General features: G+C 53.0%; 1 protein-coding gene and 1 long non-coding RNA gene across 2 annotated transcripts; one reads left to right on the top strand and one right to left on the bottom strand.

The window, feature by feature from the left end:
- The first annotated feature begins 51 nt into the window (after nucleotides 1-51).
- On the top strand, nucleotides 52-9,673 carry TOB2 (transducer of ERBB2, 2). Its single transcript, XM_074375614.1, has 2 exons — nucleotides 52-545; nucleotides 5,765-9,673. The coding sequence occupies exon 2, from the start codon at nucleotides 5,861-5,863 to the stop codon at nucleotides 6,896-6,898; it is 1,038 nt and encodes a 345-aa protein (XP_074231715.1). The 5' UTR covers nucleotides 52-545; nucleotides 5,765-5,860; the 3' UTR covers nucleotides 6,899-9,673.
- LOC141579461 (uncharacterized) lies at nucleotides 9,375-19,251 on the bottom strand. The gene is made up of 2 exons (XR_012510949.1): nucleotides 18,459-19,251; nucleotides 9,375-11,049 (listed from the first exon to the last, which is right to left on the bottom strand). It is a non-coding gene; the product is annotated as an uncharacterized LOC141579461 (long non-coding RNA).
- Between the last annotated feature and the right edge of the window lie 5,260 nt (nucleotides 19,252-24,511).

The raw sequence follows: 24,511 nt of genomic DNA, 5'->3' as shown, positions 1-24,511 counted from the left end.
GGCGCCCGGCCCCGCCCCTGCAGGGCGGAGGGACGCATCACGCAGGGGTGGGGAAGCTGGATCCGTGCGCAGGGTTGCTAAGGGTGAAACTTTTCATTGACTTTGCTCACTTCGGGCCGGGGCACGGGAAGGTGCAGGTCGTCGGCGGAAAGAAGCGAGTGGCTCGGGCGACGCGGCGCCAGAAGGGCAAGACCTTCCGCCGGCCACAGCCCGGACCGTCCTCCGCCCTGCGATACGAGCCACCCTCCGGTTCGCCATCCCCGCGCCGTCGCCGCCCGCCGGCCGGCCGGCCGGCCCGCTTGCCCGCCCGCCTTCCGCCCCAAGGCCGAGGCCGACCTCCAGAAAGCTGAAAGAATTGTTATTGAGAGTCACAGACTATAGTCCCCTCACTCGCTTCCCAACCCTCAAAGAAGAAAAGAACACATCGGCCCCCGGCCCGGCGGCGCCCAGGAAGGGAGAGCGACCTCGGCCCCGCGCGCAGGACCACCCTGGAGGGAGAAGCCGCCCCGCAGCCCGCACATCGCCCCGCCGCGGCAGAGACCCGAGTGAGTGAGTGGGGGGAGTGCGGGCGGGGGCCCCCGAGACCCGATAGGCCGGACGCCTCCCTCCACCCCTGCCCCACTCCCGCTCTTCGCTTTACTGGACGCTCCACGTTGGTGTCGCACCCTCCTCCCTTACACCTGGCCAACATTTCCCTTTCCACTTCCCCACTGGAACCCCTCTTTTCCCCTGTGCCCCACTTTCCTTCACGTTCGCTCTCATCCTGGGGTATCCCGGAGCTCCCTACTCTCCCTGTTCCAAGTGTGGCCTCCTCCTGGGTGGGGTGCATTTCCTCCTTTCTCCGCCTTCCTCAGTTCTTCATATTCTAGAGAGTCGCTAGATTTTCCTTGTTCTCCCCGAAAACATAATTCCCACAACCATTAAATAAATCAGAGGAAGGAAAGGGATCCAGGCCTTGTTTTTCTGCCTCTTTTTCCGTGTCTGGGGAAGGGGGTGATAATAATTAATAGGGTTTATTTCTGGCCTTCTGGAGCCTGAGGGATGGACACCCCTCTTTTGGACCGGTCAGTGGTGACTCTCCTCTGGCCGCTGAGCCAGAATTCACCATTTTGGCTTCAGCTTTTTATCCTCTTTAGTGTTTTAAGGGAAAACTGGACGGAAAAATGTACCCTTACAGCAGTATCAATGGATTCTGGTTCATCCCGGTGAGGTGCCTAGGAAACACCCTACTCCTAGCTCCTTCCCCTCCAAAGGATAGACTGTGCCCTTGACTATAAAGGGAGGGGAAGGAGGGAGCAGAGAGGAGGGGCAGTTGGCTGCCCTTTCCCACCCCTAGAGGAACTAGAACCCCACACAGCAGGCTTAAACTTGGGGCCTAGCCGAGGGGTCCCAGTTGTCTGCTCAGTATCTAACCTTTCTTCTTTCCTACCTACTGCACCCTGGAAATGGGTCCCTCATCTTTGATTTTCCAGGAGAAAAACACCCCTATTGCTTTCTTGGGTGCCTGCCCCCATCCCTCCTCTTAAGCGGAGGGGAAAATAAGCTTGTGTGGGAGGAAGGATTAGGGAGGTTTAACACCCTGCAGGGGAGCTTTGCTGAGGATCTGGTAAGTCTGGTCGTAGAGCAGGCCTTGCAGTGGGAGGAGACTCACAAACAATTTTAAGTATTAGAAGATGTTGTTCAGGTGTCAGATGTAGTTTTTCCTTCTCTGCCCAGGAACCTTTTCCATTTCCTTAGCTGGGTCTGGTTACTTGGACTTGGATTAGAAGAGGGGTGAGGCTAGGGCCCTGCTGGCGTCGGGCCTTCTGATTGTCCGCGCTCGGCGCCTCCCCGCAGCTTAAAACTCGGAATTTCCTTAGGGGAGAGAACGGGAGAACTCGGTTTAATTCCTGCCTTTTCTTTCCTGGCTGTGAGGGAGACGAGCCCACTGGGCATTAAGTGAAAACGCTCTTTTCTCTTTGAATCCACCGTCCCTACAGCAACTCCAGAGGGAAACCACCCAGCCCAAGGAATACAGATTAAGTGGCAGGGGGCGGGGGCGGGGGCGTGATGTGACCCTATCTATCCCAGCCTACCGACTTCACCCAGAAAAAACTATTAGAAGCTGATCCTTAATTCAGCAGTCATGGGAGGCGGTGAAAAGGGAGGGGGAAAAAAGTTCAGTTTCTCGAGAAGCCGAGACACAGATACAGTGGGGCGATACAATAAGGGGAGTAGGCCTTATGGGTAGAATTTATATAAAATGTATTAGGCTGGGGGGCGGGGGGCGCCCGTCGGCCACAGCGCGCATGTGCATCGGAAACTTTTCCTTCGTTCTCCGACCCTCGGCCAGCTCCCTTTACCAGGCATGCGTAGTTCGCCGGCTGAGTCTTCGCGAAGTACGCTGGGAAGTGTAGTGTGCGGAGAAAGTAGGTCACTGCCTCCAACCTGAGCGTGAGGTTTCTGAAGACTACGATTCCCAGAATGCAGAGTGCAGCTTTGCCGCTGGCCTCCGTATCAACGTTGGGGCTCAGTTTAGTCTTCTTGCCCTCGGAGAAACCTGGAGTGATTTAGTAAGGGCCGTTTTTTTACTTGGAAGGGACCTTGTAGTCACACTTGGGCTTGCACAGTCTATGTTTGGGGGAGACGATGTGAGACACTGAGCGAAGTGGTTCGGTCAGTTGGCACAAGTCCTGGAAGCCTTTCAACCACACCCGCCTGTCTGGGCCTCTGCCTCCGGGACGAGTCGGGTGGGGCTAATCCCCTGTCCCATCTGAGACCGGCTCTCACATCCCAGCACCCGGTTTGTGACACCTACTGGCCTCGTCAAAATTTAGGACCCTGACTCCTCTTTCCAAAACTCTTTTGAATCTAGTAGTTCTTGATTGTAAGACGATTTGGATGTTAAGGCTTGAGGTGTCTGAATATCTTACAGGTACCTAAGTTTTTTCTTCTTCAGAAACCTTCCTTTGTATTTTTGTCAGAAATTCTTTGGAATCACTATTACAATATCATTGACTTGCAGCCGGCTTCCAGCTTCTTTCTCCCCCAAGACGTTCTTTTAAGCACTTACTCTTTAAAACACAAGTCAACACGGGATCTGAATCCAGGTTTAACTTTGTTTCTTGAAGTAAACAAGTGAAGAAGGATAAGATTTTAAATAAAAGCGGACAGAATTTTACTCTTATATTTGCAACTTTTTAAATATATTGACAAAACGTAGATTTTGCTGTTGTTAAACACTTAACCTCCCCGCCCCCCCCCCCCTTTTTTGCTACCTTTCTGGCCTTTTGCACCTGAGTCAGGGTTGCGAAAGACCTTAAGAGTCCTCTTTTGTTCCTTTAAGTTGAAAGGTGGTTATTTCTAAGCTTTCTAATTTCACCACATTCTATGAATATTTAATATATAAGCCCTAGAATTGTCCATACCCTTAAAAAAAAAATGAACAAACTGATCTGAGTATCCTTAGTAAAGACAAGGCAGCACCAATGCTTTAATCCTCTGTTCCATAAGCTTCTTGAAGTCAAAATTAGAGCCTGAGCTGATAGAGCAGAAAATCTCATTCTGGTTGTCCGGCATTTTTGTAAGGTTCCACCCCACAGCCATCTGGCCTGGCCTGTTCTCCAATTAAAGAAGCAAAGATGGCATTATATACTTCCTTATTATGTGTAGCAGCATCACTGAGGTATAAATTGGTGTGCAGCTTTAGTTGCTTATGCTGCAGAAAATGATTAGCTAGGCAGGGCTGATGACAGTGATTCTATTGTATTTTGGGGTGGGAGGCTTATTTCCCAATGACTTTGGCCTGCATTTAAAATGTTCCCATTTTGAGGCTCAGCTGTTCAGGGGAGGTGAACTTGGAAGGCAGATATGCAGCAAAGTTTTAAAGGCCTTGAAAGGTGTAGGACTGTGTGGACCCAATTCTCAGAAACAGAAAGCCCATTATCTTTACTGTTCTCTTTAAACCTAGAAGGACCCTGGAATTGATGTGTAGTGACCATGAATAGACTTTTGAAGACACATGGAGATTAAGTCTTGGAGGCTGAGATGGAGGGAAGGCTAGGGTCTCCTGAATCCTATGCCTCCCTGTGGAGGGCTTGGGAGAGGACATGCCTGTGGCACTTTTGTTGATGCCCTACGTGACTCTCTGTCTACTCAGACCTGAAATGAGGGTGGGACTAGAGCTAGCCACTGTCATCAGATACTCCGTATTGACCCAGTGCATTTTTTCTGATACCCCAGAGAGCTTTGCCTGAGGAGTCAGTCCTTCAAATGCCCCTAGGATCCATGGCCCCAGGCCTGAGAATTATAGGGAGTTGGAGCAAATGTTCAGAAAGCTCAAGATCCTCAAGTCTAGAATTAGCACTGGATACTCTGTGCTGGACCCAGAGGGATTTTAATTAAAATCCAGCCCCAGATCTATCACAAGACAGAAGATGCCCTTGACGGACCATGGATCAGTCTTGTGTCTGTGCTGGCTTAGCAGCATAGTCTCACCCAGAGTCTCTGTCAGCCCTCAAAGATGGCTCTTTTCAGTTCAGATCTCCCACAGCATGAGCCTAGAGCTGCCCTTTTGGAGAAAGTGAGGAGATTAGGATCACTGGCTCTCAGGACCTCACAGATCATCTTCCTGAGACATGAAGCTGGCCCAGACCTCAGGAATAAACCTTTTTGACCTCTGTGGGATCTGGCTGTGAGAGAATCCCAAAATAACAATCTGAGTGTTTAGCTCTCTCCAGGGATCTCCAAACACTTGATAAATCTGGTCCGGTGCCTAGGACAGGTGGTCAGACAGTCCCTGGGAGACTGAGTGATGATGGTCCCCAGCTGGAACCTGTAGGGTGATGGAAAATTTCTTTTCTCTAACCCCTCATCACCTACACTCTAGCCAGAAACTACAGAAATTCCCTCAGGCCACGCCAGTACTGCTCTTAACGCTTTGTTGGCCTACAGGGCCCTGCTTCCATCTCCTTTCCTCTGCTTCCCTGGGGCAGCCCCCAGTCAGCAGTTCCTTATTGATCCACACCTCTGACTATGACAGGTCTTGACTTTTTCCTGGGGATCATGCTCCTGTCTGGATTCTTGAAGGCTGTCTGGATGGATATGCATGCCTTGGTTACACTGTTATGCAAAAAATCAGTTCTGCAAACTCTGAACCAGAGTGCACACACACCAGGGGAGCCTCGGGTCACAAATTGGACATGACTGGAATCCCAGCCCGATGAAAAGCGGGCAGCACAACTTCCTGTTCAGTGACCTGTATCCCTTTCCATTAATGAGGAAAACTAAACATTTTTAACTTCTGTGTTAGCCTGTGACAGTTTGGAAGCATGACTTCACCAAGCTATAGCACAGACAAGTTAGCAAGAACCTTCCCTCTTACAGCTGAATTAGGAGCTCAGTTTTTTTTTTTTTGGTGTCACTCGTTAAGTGACCTGAATTCTCAAAATAGTGAAAACCACAGCACCCCTGTTTCTTTAGAATTACTTTAAAATAATAGCTAATTTTATCAGATGCCTACTAAAATACACCAGGTACAGCGTGAGGCACCTTACTTTCTTGAACTAATTTAATCTTCATGATAGCCTCATGTTACTGATGAAACTAAGGCTCAAAAAAAAGTGACTTGCCCACAGTCACACAAATAAGCCTGTCACTAGCGGAGCAGAAATAGGACCCTGAGTCTATGTGATTCAAAGCTGGTGCTGCTCTCTCTGTCATGTGCTACTGATCCCCCTGGCTTTCTGTATATCTACTCATGAAGCCTTTCCTTCTCATTTCCCAGAGTCGTCTGGAGCCCAAGGCTGCCCCCCTTACATTTCCTGACACTGCCAGTGGTTTGTGCACCTGCCTGTGCTGATTCTCTGCCTAGGAAAGGACCATGCAGCTGGAGATCAAAGTGGCCCTGAACTTCATCATCTCCTACCTGTACAACAAGCTGCCCCGGCGCCGGGCAGACCTGTTTGGTGAGGAGCTAGAGCGGCTCTTGAAAAAGAAATATGAAGGCCACTGGTACCCTGACAAGCCACTGAAGGGCTCTGGCTTCCGCTGTGTCCACATTGGGGAGATCGTGGACCCCGTGGTGGAGCTGGCCGCCAAGCGGAGTGGCCTCGCGGTGGAGGATGTGCGGGCCAATGTTCCTGAGGAGCTGAGCGTCTGGATTGACCCTTACGAGGTGTCCTACCAGATCGGCGAGAAGGGAGCTGTGAAGGTGCTGTATCTGGATGACAGCGAGGGCTGTGTTGCCCCAGAGCTGGACAAGGAGATCAAGAGCAGCTTCAACCCTGATGCCCAGGTGTTTGTGCCCATCGGCAGCCAGGACAGCTCCCTGTCCAACTCCCCATCACCATCCTTTGGCCAGTCGCCCAGCCCCACCTTCATTCCCCGCTCTGCCCAGCCCATCACTTTTACCACAGCCTCCTTCGCAGCCACCAAGTTTGGCTCCACCAAGATGAAGAAGGGTGGCGGGGCAGCGGGTGGGGGTGGTGTGGCCAGCAGTGGGGCAAGCAGCCAGCAGCCCCCACAGCAGCAGCCTCGCATGGCCCGCTCTCCCACTAACAACCTGCTGAAACAGAAGAACCTCTCTCTGTCTCTGCATTCACTGAACTTCATCACCGCCAACCCGGCCCCTCAGTCCCAGCTCTCACCCAATGCCAAGGAGTTCGTGTACAACGGCGGTGCCTCTCCCAGCCTCTTCTTTGATGGGGCCGATGGCCAGGGCAGTGGCACCCCGGCCCCCTTTGGGGGCAGTGGGGCTGGCACCTGCAACAGCAGCAGCTTCGACATGGCCCAGGTATTTGGAGGTGGCACCAATAGCCTCTTCCTGGAGAAGACACCCTTCGTGGAAGGCCTCAGCTACAACCTGAACACCATGCAGTACCCCAGCCAGCCGTTCCAGCCGGTCGTGCTGGCCAACTGACCGCCCACCTGCCCGCAGGGCCAGGAGCACCCAAGACCACAGAAAAGAGAAAGGAAAGGAAAGGCCAAAAAAAGAGGAAAAGAAAAATATACAAAAAGATTTCCAATCTTCTCACTCTAACTTCTAGAAAAAAGATCCAGCCCAGGCATGGAGAGGGAGGGGGCTCCCGAAGCACCGAATCGTGTTTAACTCAACCCCCTGCTATTTTCCTGCCTGCCTCTGATTTATTTGGTTTGGGTTTTATATTTCTTTTTTTTTTTTTCTTTTTTCTTTTTTTTACATGTAGTTTTCTATATAACATCTTTAATTAGTGGCTTCCTGTGCTAAGAATGGTCCAGATGTGAATTGCTGCTCCCTGCTCCTTCCTTCCCTGCTCCCTCCCGTCCGCCCTCCCTCCACAGCCTGGTTTAGGGTTGGTGTGTCCAAGCTCATAGGGAAGGGAGAACCACAGCGAGGTCTGGCCCTCCTCAGAACAGGGAGAGGCTGCCCCATGTCACTGCCTCCGTCATCCAGCTGTCCTCTCACTCAGAGCCATCCAACCTCAGCAGGCCTCGGGCCCTGCCGCCCAAATAGGTCTGACTCCAGCCCCTACCCCCTCTCAGGCCTGGGCCCTAGGCAGCTGCTGGCCACTTGACACCCTCCCCCTGGAGCTGATGTCCGTGACTCCAGGGAGGTCAGCACTCTGTCTAGTGTAATTCCTTCCATTTCTGCCCTGTGGCCCCACACCACCTTCCCCACCTGGCCCAGACTGTCACTGAGGCCCTGAAGACCCAGTGGTTGGCACATGTGACGCCTCCCATGCATCCCCTCCCCTGGGCCTGAGGTGGAGAGGGAGGTGGGGCAGGTGCAGGTGTGTATGTGTGTGTGTGCACATGGCTTGCTGTCCTGCTTTAAAGGATTCCGAGGCATGTGAAACTTCCCTTCTGGGTATGATTCCGGGTTGCAGCAAGTGCTTATTTACGTATGAGGTTGGGGAATGGGCGGGGGTGGGTTGTCAGTCCTTTTGTAGGATGGTTCACGTGGCGGGGCGAGACTGGCAGAGCCTAAGACACTCCCAGGGGAAAGCACTGCAGAAGGAACTGGTTTCCAGACTGCGGAGGGATCTGCACTTCTGTTTTGACCAAAAAAGGGGGGGGGGGGGTTAGCTGTGAGGGGCTGAGGGAGTACCCAGCCTCTGAAACTTCAGAGAAGTCCCTGGACTGAGACCCTCCTATTATGTTACCTTAGCCCAGGGTGGGAGTTTGGGTCAGTGCCTGTAGTGGGCAGTCCTAAGCCTTGAATTGAGACTTTGGTCTTTCAGTTACAGATGTTGTTTTAGTACATTTCTTCCCCTGCCTGCTTGAGAACCTCTTGGTACCTCTTGCCATCCCCCCTCACTGCCCAGCCCAGCCCCCTGGGCCCTGATGCTGTGAGGAGAGTTCCGGGCAGGCTGAGCTAGACAGGCGCTTGGTCATCACAGGTGGTATGTTTGGACTGTTGAAGAGGCTCACTCCCCACCTCTGCTGGAGAGAAGTTGTTTGACCAGACCCCAGTGGACTAGCTTCCATGCTATGACGCTTCGGCAAGTGGCGCACACGGCATCAGAGCCCCCATCACCAGAAAGTACCAAAGCCCTCGAAACCCCACTCCCTCCTCCCCAGTCCCCAAGTGGGCAACTGCTGTGGCAGTGTGTCCTTCCCCGACAGACACTGCCAGCCTCCTCTCCCTGCAGTGGGTGCCAGCTCTACCTCCCCGAGCCAGGCTATGCTCTGGCTCCTTGGCCCAGCACCATCTGTCCCCCTAGACTTCTCAGGGGCCAGCCCAGTTTGGGCCACCCTCTCCCTAGCCCTCAGCTCCCACACAGGTGACAGGCCCAGGCTGCTCTCTGGGAAAGGTTGGATGCTGCCTTATCCCTCTTCCCACTCCTCCTCTCACATACACACAGGCACCCACCACACCCTGGCCAGCTTGTTTCTCACCACATGGAGGGAGAGTGGGAGACCAACCCCTTTAGTGTCTTTTGAAATATGAGGTAAAGTATGTGTTCAGGAGCATGACTCCTGTGCTGGGCTCTTGGGCCCACTTCAGTCTGTCTGTCTCAAACCTAGGCATTTTTGCTTCAATTTTATTTTTTTTAAGAAAAAAACAAAAATCTGCACTAATTTACCTGGTTTCGTAGGAAAACTTTTTTTTTTATTTTTTACATTTTTTGGTGTCCGTTTGTATTGAATAATTTGCTACATTTGTAAGATGTAAGAGGTATATATAATATATGTATATTTCTAACGTAAAAAATGTAATTTTTTTCTTTTCAAGATTTTTTCTTAAGAGGAGAGAAACAGATATTTTTTCAGGAAAAACAAACTTTAAAATAAAAAAAAGGAGAATACAGCCTATTTCTCCCCTTTCCCCATCCTCTATCTACCCCTCTTTCCCAGGAACAAATCAAAAGGTGGATTGTCTTGTAAAGAATGTAAACTTTTAGTCCAGAATGATGTATTTTTCTCAATGCAGTAAGCTTAGATTCTCTAGTTTGACCCCTAGGGATGGGAGGGGGGGGCATTGAGGCAACGTGGAGAGGAGCTTGGGGGAGCAGGGTAATGAACTTGTTTTCTTTAGTGAAGGAGGAATACAATCAAGCGTTTTGTATTCAGAATGTTGTGCAATATTTTGGAATGGGACATTGGTGTGTTTAGAGATTTAGTTTAAAAACAAAACAAAAAGATTGATCAAATCTGTACAGTTTATATTGTTCCAGATTTTTTTAAGTTTGTATTAAAAGCATGATACATAATAGCCTTCTGCATGCTCCCTGCTTGTTTTGTTTCTGGGGTCCCTTTTAGTATGGAGAGAGTGGGAGTGACCCAGCCCCTGTTGGCGTCAAGAAATGACTGGTCATCCTCACCCGACCCCTGGGTAGGCACAGTGTCACAGGCCCCTTTTTGCCACCTCTCCCATCAACACAGGACACCTCAGGGTGCCCACTCCCACGGGTCCTTGTCCACATTGGAAACAGGTTCCACGAGGCCAGGAACGGCCCCAGCTCTCTGCTGACAGGTGGTGAAATCAGGACACCCCTCCTTGGGGACTGGCAGACCAAGCAAGAGCTCAACCTCCAGCCTGTCCTCCATCTACTATTTGCCCACCCAGACCACTAGACTCCTAGAAGTGGGCAAGGATGAGAAGACCACCCCCTAGGTCAGGTTCCAAAAACCTGATGCTGAGACTCGGCCCTTCTCTGGGCAATTCTGAATCTGCTTCAGGGGTGAGATAGCCTGCCTGAGCCCGGGCTGGGGAGAAGCCAGCCCTGATCTCCGTAGGAGTTCAGCCACCTCCCAAGCAGTGATGCACATCAGCGCCGCAAGGCCCCTGGGTGGAAGGGGCGGACAGGTATTTGTTGAATCTTATTTCACCCTCACAGCAACCTGGTGATACAGGTGTTATCTCCATGGTACAATGAGAAGGGCTCCAAGTTAGATTACCTGCTAAATTCATAAAGCCAATAAGTGGGGAAACTTAGATTTTAACCCATGTGTGACTTTTTCATGTATAAAACTGGTCATTGCTATGGAAGAGTGACACTGGTGGTAGGGGTAAGACGACTGATCGCACCACCTCCATCCAGGCTGGGGCATCAGCGGGATGGGGATTTCCTCACATCTCTCCCCCAGACAGGTCCACACCCATTCCCTCCCCATCCAAGTGTGTAAACTGGGCCTAGAAGCTTTCAGGCCAAACATCCCACCTCTGCACAAGGTCCCAGGAGCCTTTGATGTCTGGCCCCTTCATGAGCTGCTTCCCCCCAACAGAGCCTGTTGAGGAGAAGCCCAGCCTCTCTCGGTGTCCCATCTGTGGGCCCCAGGGCCCCTCACATAGTCACTCCTATTTCTTAGTATAAATAAAATGCCTAGCAAAGGTCCTGCTATGAGAGGGCCCATAGCCACCTGTTCCCACTCCCTGTGCACATGCCAGAGAGCTGACAGGCCCGGGGAGGCCCAGCTCAGGTGCCGGGATTACCTTCCTGGGCAGCCCCTCCAGCCGAAAGAATGGAGACTCCAGATTTGAACAAACCTCCAAATTCTCCAGGACTCAGGCACAGAAGTGATTCATTCATACGTTCATGCCTCCATTTATTCACCGAACACTGGCTCTGAAGCAGTGCAGTGGTAGACCTGGAGGTAAAGAAAGAAAGAACATTCTGGTAGACTCAATTCTTTGGGGAAAAAGTGCTCATTCATTCACAAACATCCCATGAGCACCCACTGTCTACCCTGGGAGCACAGGTGGGACTGCAGTTACAGGACAGGTGTACACAGGGAGCCTGGGAGCCCAGGGATCAGGAGGCAGAGAAAAACCAGGAAGGAAAAAAGCAAGGCCAAGGTCCCTCCCCAGGGAACGTGTCAGGAAGGTGCCCATCAGAAAGAGTCTGGACTCTGCTCCCTGAGAAGACATGGATTCCATTCCTGCCCCTGTGGCTCCCTAGCTGGGTAACCTCAAGCAACCACTCTGCCTACTCAGGCACTTCAGTTCTCTTACCTCTTAAATGGGCATAAAAATGACACCTATGTGTGAAAACTAAATGAAACAGTGAGTGGAAAATGCTGAGCAGGGTGGCTAACCCAGAGTAAATGACAAGGATCATTTCCTCATCAGAGCTATTATCATCCATCCTCAAACACCACCAGCCAACCCAGTCCAGGATGCTGCCTTGCATCAGCAAACAGGCCGAAACCCAACCCCACCAGCAGCAGGACCAGGCTGGGGCGGAAAAGGAAACTCCATTCTCAGAGCAGACACTAAGCTGGCCCCCAGTTTGCCCTCTGCCCAGATGGGAGGCTGCCTGTCCCTCAGCAAAACAGCGTCCTGAAAACTGTACTCATCACTCTCGATGTGTGTCCCGAAACCTCCTGGGAGTTTATCCCTAGAGAACAGTTGGGCGGGTGGGGGTGAGTCATGGAGGCAGGAGAACCCTGCTCCATTCGTCACTGCCTGCCTGAGTCAGTGTCCACCCTTAGGCCAAGGGGATGCCACTGTCTGGTCTCCTCGCTGCCACCTCCCCCTGAGTGAGTCATGGGGTGGAGGGGCACACTCTTGCCCTCCCTCCTCTCCCTGGGTCTGGCCAGCCAGTTCAGCCAAGTCCTGAGTGGGCAGGGCCTAAGGACAGGCTGGGACCAGCCAGGAAGTCTACAAGCCCCTGGGCAACAGAAACCTGCTGATTTGCTGGGTTTTAATTTGGGGAATTTCACTGCCAGCAAGAGAAGTGGGTTCTCACGGCTGCCAACTCTGTGTAATGTCAAATATCTCTTTCCCCTCCTGACATCCATCCCATGTGTACAACAAGAGACAGTGAGACCAGGCCCCAGCCCAGCTAGGCCCTTTGGGCTGGCCCCTAGGCCAGCACCTCTTCCTGCTCCACTGGCTCCCGAGCCCTGGTGAGGGCCCTAAAGGACCCTGTGCTGTGGTACGTTTCCCACGGAGTGGAGAAAAGAGTGATGGGCTGATCCCTGGGTGGAACCACGTGGCTAGCAGCTGAGAGCCCTGCAGGCATGAGGACTTGCTCAGAATAATGCTGGCTTGTGGCAGGGCTGGGTAAATCCAGGCAGGAGAAGAGGCCTGGCCCAGCCACCTGGACATCTGGGTCCTTCACCTGGCTCTGCCCTGATTTACTGCATTAAACATCTCAACATTCAACATTTACTGTTCAACATGGAGCCCCCATAAGAGCTGGACACTGTTCCAGGCATCTTCCTGAAGATGATGGTCTATTAACCACAAACAAGTAAGTGAGGAATATGTCAGATGGTGAGGCTGTTCCACTAAGACAACTGAAACTGGCAACCAAGTGGCCCCTTTAGACTGGGCGGTCAGGGGAAAGGGAACCGTCCCAAAGAGGGAGCTTTTAATCTGCATTACAAGAGAATTAGCAGAGAGAGCAGCAGAGGGGTCAGCCACTTCCAGGGCAAGGTAGGAACAAGCATGGTGTGTGTGCTCAGGGAATGAAAAGTCCAGCAGCAAACAAGGGGCAAGCAGCACAAGATGAGGTGGAAGAAGTCCTCAGGGCCACAGCATGGGCCCTCTAGCATAGCTGAGGAGCTGGGATTCAATCTTCAATGTGAGAGTTAAGTCTCTCACCTCCAGGGCGCCGCATCTGTGGCTAGGAGCAGAGCGAGTGAGGAATGTACTCACAAATTCAATCAACAAACCTTCCCAGAGTCCCTACTTTGTGCCAGGTCCTGAGCTGGGCCCTGGGCACAGGCCGGCTGGAGGACGGAGGGTACTTCTAGTGGTAGAAGAGAGACCCATGTCACCGTGACTTCGGCACCCAGATCAGATCTACAGCAGAAGGAAGACAAGGGAGCCATAAGGACCAAGAGGAGGCTCCTCCCCTGCCCAGGAAGGCTCTTATGAGGGTGGATAGAAGCCAGTGGGTGAGGAGCTGTGGCCCAGCACACATGAAAGTACTCTGGTGTGGGCTCGTACGGTGACACCTGGACTCAGCATGGAGGGGCTCCAGGAAGTGGCAGGGGCGGGGGACGAACAAGACTCAGGAAAGGAGGAGCAAGACTCAGGAACGGAGGAACAAGGGGGTGAAGCCATGGGCACAGCAAGCGTCAATGACCCCTTCAAGAAGCCGCAGAGACATCCAGACGGCAGACATGTAGAACTAAAACTACAACACGTCTAACAAGAAAACAGGGGGGAAAATCTTTGTGATCTTAAGTTATGCAAAGATTTCTTAGAGATGACTTTGAAAGAATGATCCATAAAAGACTGATAAATTGGACTTTATCAAAATAAAAAAACTTTCCCTAGACACTGTTAAGATGTTCCAGACTGGGAGAAAATATTTTCAAATTATGTATCTGGTAAAAGAGCTTATATACAGGATCTATGAAGAACTTTCAAAACTCAACTATACCATTTCACAGTATGAAATATATCTGATATATATAAATATCAAATCATTATGTCAAACACCTGAAACTAATATAATGTTATACATTAGGTATATCTCACTTCAAAAAAACTCAATTCTAAAGAAAAAACAACCCAATACAAAACTGGGCAAGACTTCAATAGACACTTCTCAAAGAAGATATATGAATGGCAAGTAAGCACATGAAAACACACTTACCACCACAAGTCATTAGGAAAATGCAAATTAAAGCCACAATGAACACGCTTATTAAAAAGCTAAAAGAAAAAGATTGACCATACCAAGCGTTACCAAAGATGTGGAGGAATTAGTAAATTTCATACACTGCTGGTGGGAATGTAAAATGGTACCACCACTTTGGAAAATAATTTAGAAGCTTTAAAAGTTAAACATTGTGGGGGAGGGTATAGCTCAGTGGTAGAGCACCTGCTTAGCAAGCACGAGGTCCTGGGTTCAATCCCCAGTACCGCCCTTTAAATAAATAAATAAATAAATAAATAAATAAATAAACAAACAAACAAACAAACAAACAAACCTAATTACCCCCCCAAAAGTTAAACATATATCTACAATGATCCAGCCATTCCATTCCTGTTCACTCATAAGAAAATGACACAAATATCTATACAAAGACTTGTACACAAATGTTCATAGCAGCTTAATTTGTTAGCCCCAAACTGTAAACAACACAAATGTTCTTCAAGAGGTGAATGGTTGAACAAACTCCAGTACACCCACACTATGGAATACTATGTAGCAATAAAAAATGAACTACTGATACAGGCAACAATATGAATGAGTTTCAAAGTATTAATGCTGAATGAAATCCAGAACAAAAAAAGAATACATACTGTTTGAATCCATTTATAGAAAATTCTAGAAAGTGCAAACTAATCATGTAGCAACAGAAAGCAGACTAGTGGTTGCTTGGGGACTGGAGAGGGGGAGGGATTAAAAAGGGGAACAAGGAAATTTTGGGGGGTGATGGATATATTCATTATCTTGATTGTGGTGATAGTTTCATTGTATATAATATGTCAAAACTTATCAAATTATAAACCTTAAGTGCAGCTTATTGTGTATCAGTTATTCCTCACTAAGGCTGTTGGACAAGATGTCCCTGCCCTCACCAGGCTCAGGTTCTAGTGGGTAAGAAAAACAGTAAACCTCGGAAACAAAAGAGAAAAGCCACGCAGAAAAATACTGTCAGGGAAACAAAACAGGGCAACATGGTAAGAACACGGTGGGTGGGAGTGGGGAACCGCACCTCTGAGTAGGTGGCAGTACAACTAAGACCACAGAGGTCCTTCTGGTCTCCAAGCGTCCCCGCCCCCTGAGACAGCCCCCTTCCTGCTCCAAGTGGTGACTCTCAGCCTCTGTGCGGCTTTGCACAAATCCTGGCCTCTCTCTGCCGCTCACTTTCTTAGCCGTACAGTGGGGAGATGAGGTTGTGTCCAGCTCACGTGGGCACAGGGCTACATACAGTCAGTTCTCTGCCCACGGGGTCCTCTCGCCTTGGCCTGGCTGGATTTGAGGACAGCAAAAATGCCAAGGGCAGGAAAACAGGCTTCTCAAGAAACCAGCTGGCTTCCTCTGAAAGGCACCCCAGGGAGCCTGTCTGTTGGGACTTGGGGTTTTTTGGAAAGAGGGCCTGGTATGGAGCAGTGAGCACCCCTCTTAAGCAAGGGTCGCAGTGAGCCAAGAGGAGCTGAGGTGCTGTCCTGGCCTTTGAAAGGGCAGCTCTGGCCTCCCGCTTATGCCAGGGCCAGGGACAGGCCAGGCTGGCCTGAGGCCCAGAAAGGCGGGGTAGGAGGTCATCAGCCACGGGCGAGGGGCCCACTTGGCCCTCTCTCTGGACACAATGTCCTGGACTGCTCCACAGCTTGGCAGGCGGACAGGGAACAGTGGCTGGTAGAGGGTTTGGGCAGCCGGCCGACTTGGGAGGAGCAGCTTGGCCTGAGCAAAGGGCTGGTTCTTACAACCTGTCCTGCCACCTTGGGCAAGGAGAGTACCAGCTTGTCCGGGAGGCAGGCAGGGGGCCTGGCATTTCAGGGACCTCAGCAATCCTCCCTACCCCTGTGCCTTACTTTCCCTGTTTCACCAGCAGTTGCCATCACCTGGGCTAAGTGCTACGAGAGTACAGAACCCTGCAAACGCTGGTCCTGCCCTTCATTGCTGTGGCCTTAGGCAGGTCATAACTTCCCTGAAACACAGAACTCCACCTGAAAAATGGCATCTACTTTGGGCTTGAATGCTTGGAAAACATTTAGGCCAGACAGAGGAAGCCCTTGACGGAAAAGTTTGCTATAATTACATTAATAAGCAACAATAACAAAGCTTACATATTGAGGGCCTCTTGGGTGCCAGGAGCTTTACCTACATTGCCCTGAATCCCCAGCAGCAACTGAAAGGCAGGTTTTATCACCCTGATTTTACAAGTGAGGAAACTGAACTCTAAAACAAAGTGATACAGCTCATATCAGGGGGTAGTAGCTCCCAGCCAGTGGGAACCCAGCCTCCCCTGTGGACAAAAAAGGCCTGAGGGGTGGACCCTGAGGAGTTCCCTCAGGCAGCCCTGAAACAGGGAGGAGCCGAGGGGGTCCTCGGAACTCAGCAGTGAAGCCCGCAGACCTCACTTATACTTATTTCCTCTAAGACTCTCCTGGTGGAGAACAGACTAGATCCTGATATAAGAGCCAAGGTGCTCAGCAAGGACTGGGGGCAGGTGTGGGGAGAGATGCATTCAGCCATTCAGCAAATACCGGTGGAGGGAAATACAGTCTGGTGTTGCTGCACATGGCCTCCAGAGCCAGACTGCCAGACTTTGGACTTGGACACTGTCACTTGTGAAGTATGTGGCCTGGAGGTAGGGTGACTCCCAGTTTTCCTATTTAAAGCGTATTTGTGGGGGCAGGGTATAGCTCAGTGGTAGAGTGTGTGCTTAGCATGCACAAGGTCCTGGGTTCAATCCCCAGTACCTACATCAAAAATAAATAAATATAAATAAATAAACCTAATTTTACTTCCACCTCCCTATCGAAGAAAAAAAAGAAAAGAAAGAAAGAGTGTGTTTGCCCCTGGACAAACCAGGACAGTTGATAACCTTACCTGGAGGAGTTACTCCTCCTCTTGGATTCCTCAACTGTAAAAGGACACCAATTCTCACCTCAAATTGCTGTTTGAAGGTAAAATGTAAAGCTCACACTCCAGGCCCGATAAAGGGGAGCAGGGATAGAAGCATTTCATCACCTCCTAGCAGAGGCCAAGCAAGAGGGAAGGGAGGGAGGTGTGATTATCCCTGTTTTGCAGATGAGGAGACTGAGGCTCCCATTATGTCTGAACAGCACAGAGGTCTGGGCAGAAACCTTCCTCATCCCAAAGCCTGCTCTTAGGAGGTGCTCAAAACAGGTGTTGGCTAGGTTACCTCAGTGAGTGGGACTATGGGTGGCACTGCAGGGGACCCTCAGGTGCTCCCAGGGGTCTCGTGTGAGGGCAGCCAGGCAGGGCCTGCTGTGCTGCACCAGCGGCCCCTGCAGGACCAGCCCCACCTGCAGCTGCCCGCCAGGCCACAGGCCAGACCTGGACCACGTGCTTCTTGGGCAAAGGCCAAGGTCCACTGGTTGCTGACTGGCCCAGTGGGGCACCACCTACCAGCCCAGGGCCAGGCTCAAGCCCGGCACTGTGCCAGGTCCTGGGAAGGGTGAGTAGAGGATAAGGATTTACTTTGCAAAGTACTCAGCAGGTGCTGACACGTAGGGTTCTTTCCTATAAAAGTAGGCGGAGCAGCTCCACTTTATCAGTGGAGACAATGAGGCTCAGAGAGGCAGTGTGGTGACCAAGGTCTCCCAGAAGGTAGACAGAGGAACCAATCACCACCACGGGCTTCACTGCCTAACTAGAACTCAAGATACTGGTGCCCCACACACAATGGGATGAGAGGAACAGCCGCTGAAGACTCCCCAGCATGGGACATCCAGAGCTCCCAACATCAGGGCCAGGGAGGGAACCTTTGTTCAGAGGAAGCCACGGCCCAAGGCGGAGCTGGGACTCTCACTGCAGTCTGGCTCCCCTGGGGGACCAAAGATCCTAGCGAGGGCAGTCACCCCACCTCGCTGTGCCGCGTTGGACCGCGGCCTCAGTTTCCCCTCGAGCGATAAGCAGAGGAGACGGTGCTGGACCAGGCGAGGCCGAGCCGACGGGTGGGACCCGGGCCTCCTCTCTCCCAGCCCTCCCCTCTCCCAGCCCCCACCCCAGAGGAACGCGAGGGGGCGGGGGGTTACGTAACGGGCGGCGCGGCGCGGGGCGGGGCGTGCGTCAGCGCCGGGCGCAGGGACGTGGGCGGGGGGAGCCGCTGGAGGCACCGCCTCCCAGGAACAGCCGAGCTGTTCCGTGCTTCTGACACCAGGGAGGCCCCCTCCGCTCCCGCCGGGCCCGCAAGTGCTGGTGGAACCTGCCGGCGGACACCTGGGGAGCCCGAGGCCCAGAGCGGGCGTGGCGAACCCGCCGAGGCCAGGGCCGGGCTTGCGGAAGGGCCGAGGCCACTCAGTGCAGGGGAGCCTCCTGCTCAGAGTCCCTTGCTGGCTCCCCAGTGCCCGACCTTGGCGCCCCGCAGCTTCTCCCGCCCCTTGCCAGGCCTTTTCACACCTTCTGCTCGGGCCTGGCTGGGAGCTCAGCAGTGCCGCCGCCGCGCCTCGAGGCCCGAACACCCCCCTCAAGGTCACCCGGGACCCGAGGGAGCAACGGGCTCGCGTCAGCCCCGCGCCGCGCCGTACCCGCTGGAGTGCCTCTGCCTCCCCAGATCCCCGGTGGCGGTTCCTGCTTCTCTGCTCGCACTTACTTCATCCGGCCCGGCCTCGCTGTTATTTATATCCGCCTCTGTCTCCCCAGTACAGAGGGGAGGCGGCTGCAGGCCCGGCCGCTGAGGCCAGCACACACACCTGAGCAGCAAATGCCACTCGCCGCTGGAGCCTCCCTTGGCGGTTAGACTGAGGAAACCCAGTGCCTAGGCTCAGCTCGCTGCATCCTTAGGCAAGGAGGAAAGGATTCACGCAGCTACCGCCTGGGGTCATCTCTAAACTCCAGTCCCACTTTGAGGGCACTGGCTCTCCCTCCCTGCCCCTCGTCATGTCATCATCTTGGGCTTCCATGCTGCACCCCAGGAAGTTCCTAAAACAGGACCCACTGGGAGGCTGCTTAACAATGCTGATTCCAGGGTTCTGCACCAGGTTCCTCTGGGTGGGCCTCCCGGGAATGAAGCCTGGGACTCTGCATTTGAAACAGGCTCCATGGGGAATCCTGGGCTTTCTAAGGTTTGGGAGCTATCTGTCCTGTGGTTGCTTTAGGGAGAGAAAGAAAGACAGCGGGAAGGTGGCAAGTTGGGACTGCTGCTGCTTTGATTCAGGGGAGCAGGATGGAAAGACAGGATAGAGGATGGAGGTTAGGGCAGAGCAATTGAGGGCCTGGGGGGAGGGTAGACTGGGGGACTTGGCCAGAAAATGAATTGTGGCCTCTGAGCAACACCCCCCCACACACACTAATAAAGCCCTTCAATGCCAACTAAGGGATACAGTATATCCCACCATTCTCTTGCAAAGTGGGCCTTGGCCCAACCTTACAAGGCTCAATTTAATTCCTTCACCCAGGCACTAGTTAGGCACTGGGCTTGGAGAGCATAATACAGTACAGTTGCTACCCTAAAAGAGTTGCCAGTGCAGGAAGAGAGGTGGGCAGCAAACACAGCAGTTATAATCACAGTCATAACTGTGATCTGACGGAGCAATGATGGCTCAGAGCTGGATTGTGAAGGATGAATACGAGTTCCCCAGGAAGATATGGAAGGGGGCATTCCAGGCAGCGGGAACATCTTGTTCTACTGCTCAGACACCTGAAATAGCAATCTCTGTAGGAATCTATGAGTAGTTCGGTGAGGCTGAGTGTGTCAGGAGCATGGTGAGACATGAGGCTGGATGTGCAGGGAGAGCCCTGGCTAGGCGAGGAAGCCAAACTTGGTCCTGAGTGCATGGGAGCTTGGAGCCCATGGAGGAGGGATGAGGAGAAGGAGGGATGGGAGGGGGCACCCCAAAACAGAGGTGGCAGGGCCTCCCTCCCACCCTTCCCCATATCCCCATGGCAGCCCCTCTTCCCCCATCCCCTTATTCCCACCCTGGCTCCAGCAGCTCAAGCTGGGGACCGCCAGGGGAGACCGGCCCCATCCCAGCTCGGTGTGATGTGCTTTGAGGCCTGGAGCAGGTGACCTTGTCTCCCTGGTTCTCAGTTTCCTCATCTATAAGATGGGGGCAGCATTAATCCCTGTAAGTCCCTCCTCGGGATCAGAGTGAGGAGCAGAGGAGACCAATGGGCAGGAGGAGCTTGTTTGTTATGAACAATGTCGAACACAGTCCTGGGCTTTTGCTCTTTTGGTGCTCCCCGCTACCCTCATCCAAGTGAGCCTTCTCCCCTAGTTGGTCGCCTACCTCATGCCCACCAGGCTTCAAGAATCACTACTTGAGAGCCAGCACTGCTGGCTTCCAGGTGTGGAGCTATCAGATTTATCAGAGTAGGGACCTCAGGCAAGTCACAATCTCCCTGGGTCTCAGTTTTCTCTGATGCAAAATAAAATGCTTCCAAGGATGGGGGAGGAGGGACCCCCGAGGCCCTCTGGCCCTGGCCCGGGTCGGGAAGATCCAGGCTGGTTCTCCCCAAACACAAATAGCTCCCAGGTGCAGAAAGGGCAGATGAGGACCCCCTCCCTCCTGCCGTGTCCCTTCTGCCACCTCCAGCCCCTGCCAGGGACATCCTGTGCCCTGGGGATGTCCCTAGGATGCTGGCTGTAGCTGACAGCACTTAGGGTTTATTTTTAAACTCTCAGGGCTTAGCGCCTTGCCCCCTCCCCACCTCACCCCACCTCACCCTGCCCACCCTGTCTCCTGCAGCCCAGCTGAGCCCCCATGCCCCTCCTTGAAGGTTCTCTCCGCACACACTCTGTTGCCTGACCCACATCCACCAGGCATCGGAGGGCCCTAGGGAAGCCAGGCCATGTCTCACTCTGATCTCTAAATCCAGACCTGCCAAGGTAAAAAATGGGCCCCTGATGGTGGACCGCAGCCTCCTGTGCCTTCTGAAGCCTAGAGGGCAAGGGACTTGCCAGGGTCCCACAGCCACGGCTGGGGGTCGTCAGACAGACTCTGTAGACACCTGGAACCCCTGCCTGGGCCTTGGAGCTGTCACCAAAGCTTGATTTGAATTCATTTTTTTAAAAACAGCTTTTTGCCTGTGGACCTCAAGGCTCTTTTGATGCCATGTAGCTCAGATAAGCTGCAGAAATAGACTGGGTGCTGGGGGAGCTCCAAGAGGCACCATGGGCTGGGTGTGTGTCCATCCCAGTTGTGACACACCCACCCTCTCAAGTGACTTTAGACTAAGGACCTGTCAGCACCTTGAGCTTAGAAATTTATGCTGATGAAATACCTCTTTTTATCAGTTTCATGTGTTAGCCTTCTTGATAAGACTGGCTGAAAATGAGGCTGTCCTGGAAAAAACCATTTGAAAATGGCAGCTTTGACTATCTTCACAGCTGCCCTGGGAGTCTGGGCAAGGGCTGGCATCCTCTTTCCTGCTTGTCAAAGGCATACAGAGGACAGGAGGGGGTGGGATGCAAACCCAAGCTCCATGGACAAACTCCAAGTCCAAGGCCTTCCCAGAACTCATCCCTGACACCTTGCTCTGGCTGAGCCCCCGTTCCCCCCACCCCACCCTCTCAGGCTTACACATCACTTCCTCCCCAGAAAGAGCCTAGAAGGCCCAGGGAGGCGGCCAGCCCTCCCTTCCTTCCAGACTCCTTGGATACCCCTAGACCACATCCACCAGTAGCTGCTGGAGGGCAGGCAGGGCGGGGCTGAGGCAGCTGGTGCCCCATAGCACCGCCTGGCACGAAGGCCACCAGAGGCTTTGCTGAGAGGACAAATCTGGAGGCTGGGCCGGAGGTCACCATCCAGGGACGGGTCTGCAGCACCACCTGGTGGTGACACGGCACTCCTGCCACACTGGCCCAGGGCCTGTCACCCTGCCCCTGTAAATTGGGCAGATATTTAGTAAGCAGCTACTATATGCCAAGTACTGGACAGGCTGGGGACAGCGCTCCAGGCAGACGGGACAGCAAGTGCAAAGGCTCTGAGACGGAAGGAGTTGGGCATGACCCTGGAGGAGCAAAATAGTCAAAGTGTCAGGGGTGGAGAGGGAGGGGAAGTGGGCCTGGCGGGCGGCTAGTTCTCAAAGGACTTTTTAGGCTGTGGTGAGAAGTTTGGATTTGTTTCTGAGTGTGATAGGAGCCACAGGATATGACGGATGGTTATGGGCCTCTGTGAGGGGGACAGACTGCAGGGCGAGAACAGGAAACCAGGAGGAGGCTGCTGGAACCCAGGCAGGACATATGGTGGCTCAGGAACCATGGGGTGGCCGAGGAGGTGCTAGGAAGTGGCTGGATTCTAGAACTGATAGGAATTGTGGACAGATTGGATGGGGCTGTGAGATAAAACAGGGGATGAGGGATGACCCCAGGCTTTATCCTGAGCACCTGAGGAATGGTGGGCCCTTTATTTTGAAGGGAAGACTGAGGAGGAGCAAATTTGGGGGGACCAGGAGCCTTTGGTCAGGTCAAGGCCTGGGGATGTTCCTGAGTCTGAACATCAGTACTGAGATCCACAAGATGGGGAAACTGAGGTCCAGGTCAAGGAGGAGCCCAGCAAGTCTTGGGTGGGCTGGGCACTGGCTCCTGGCTCAGGACACTGGCCGCAGCTTTGGGCATCTCCACTTGCTCTGGCCACACCCCTGAGGCCTCTGCAAGGCTCTAGAGTAGGACTTCAGAGCGATTTGGCCCTAGGACCTCTCAGAGTCCTAGGGTCTGGGCCATGGCCCAGCCCTGCCACAGACCTGGGTGGATGCAGTTCTGGACTCAGACCCCAGGAAAACAGCCAGGCTCTTCAGCCCTGAGTGACCTGACCCTGAAGCCTTCCAGTCCCTTCTGCTCCCCAGAGCCCCTTCCCCCACCACCTGCCGTGAGGACCTGGAGTCAGACTGGAATCTAGGCAGGAGTGGTTGCCCCCTATCCAGCTTGGAGACCCCTGCAGCCTCAGAGCTGAAGGAGGTTGAGCAGGGTGCTCCGTGCAGCCCCTGCTCTTGCTGTTAGAGAAGCAGCTCACAGTAAAAGGCTGGCTCCACTGGGTCCAGGCATCAGCCTGCATGGTTGGGAGGGCTTGCTGAAGTGAGAAGCTGATGAGAGCACAGGGAGGGCTGGCTAGGGGCTGGGGGCACCCAGCTTCAAACCTGTTTCCGACTCCCTCTGCGGCTCAGCCCTATCTCAGGCTGCAGCTTTCGGGGATTAGGCATTGACGTCAGGAACTGCCAGCTAGGCCGGCAGGGCACGGCTGCGGGATGGTTACCAGGGCTGTCTGGTAGTTGGGTAAGTCAAGGAGGGGGCATGTGTCCAGCTGTGGAGAGCTTTCCTCCAGGCAGGCGGGCAGGAGAGCTGCATTGTGTCAGGCACCCACGGTTATCTGTGCAGCACATCCTCCTGAACAGAGAGAAATAGTCAGGGAGCTGGAGCGCCTTGCCCCCAGCCACATGGCTGTTCGGGTGGACCCTCCACTCCACCCTCATGGCTGACAGCTGCCAAGCCCCGAGGGGCTCAACTCCGGGTCGGTCAGTGCCCTCTGCAGCATCGCCACAGTGACAGCCGTGCCAGGTGACTGAGAGGCTGGTGTCCCATTCTACAGACGAAACCCAGAAGCCCAGACTGGGAAAGTGACTTGCCCAAAATCTCAAGTCAAATTGGTGACGGAGGCAGATTTGAACCCATGACTAACTCCAGGCCTGTGTTCTTACCTGCCACGTGCTCCGCCGAGATCTCCAGGCCACACAGCCCCTGTGCTTCCCATAGCCGCACAAATCTCTGTGTGGGCGAGGGCACTTGTACACAGAGTAGAAAACGCAGTGGGTCATCTCCAGAGAGAGACAGACCTCAAGTTCACAAATCTCAGGGACGGGACTCATAGGACCATTTGGGTCACACATTCACACCTTGACCAATCAATATGCCCAGCGCTGGGCTCAGCTAAACAGTGGCAGACCCTGGAGACCATGAAGTGGCCCAGGGGGTAGGGCAGGGCCTGCACAAGGACTTGGCCTAAAGATTTTTTTCAGTTTTTGTTGTTGTTGTGGGGAGAGGTAATTAGGTTAATTTTTTTTTTAGGTGGGGGAGGTAGTTAGGTTTACATATTTATTTTTAGAGGAGGTACTGGGGATTGAAGCCAGGACCTCATGCACGCTCAGCCATACCCTCCCCCAACCTCAAGATTTGACCCCTGGGCCAAAGTTTCTGTTTGAGTTACATTTGCCTCCTCTGGCTTCTTGGCACCCTATTCCCAGCCTCGGAGACAGGAGGCTGGGGTGCCAGGGTTCCAGGCACCCTGGGTCCTCTTGTAACTGCTCTCCTTGTGCCTCACCCCTGCGGCCAGCTGGTCAGGCGCATCTGCCCGGGGACTTGAGATGGATGGATGGGGGTCAGATGCTTCCCAAAGGACTCGGTTCTGTGCCCAAATGTGTGGGAGCTTTGGAGGCAAGTCAGATCCATTCACCCTTCTGGCCTCAGCTTAAATGCCACCCACGAAGAGGTCTTCTCTGACCCCTCCAATATAAATGGT

Source organism: Camelus bactrianus, chromosome 12 (genome assembly GCF_048773025.1).
Source record: "Camelus bactrianus isolate YW-2024 breed Bactrian camel chromosome 12, ASM4877302v1, whole genome shotgun sequence".
Classification (NCBI taxonomy): domain Eukaryota; kingdom Metazoa; phylum Chordata; class Mammalia; order Artiodactyla; family Camelidae; genus Camelus; species Camelus bactrianus.
The sequence above is the reverse complement of the archived record's forward strand: the minus strand, read 5'-3'. Positions and strand labels throughout refer to the sequence as shown.

Coding starts and splice junctions, on each gene's coding strand:
- TOB2 (XM_074375614.1), top strand. CDS start 5,861: ATGCAGCTGGAGATCAAAGTGGCCCTGAACTTCATCATCTCCTACCTG.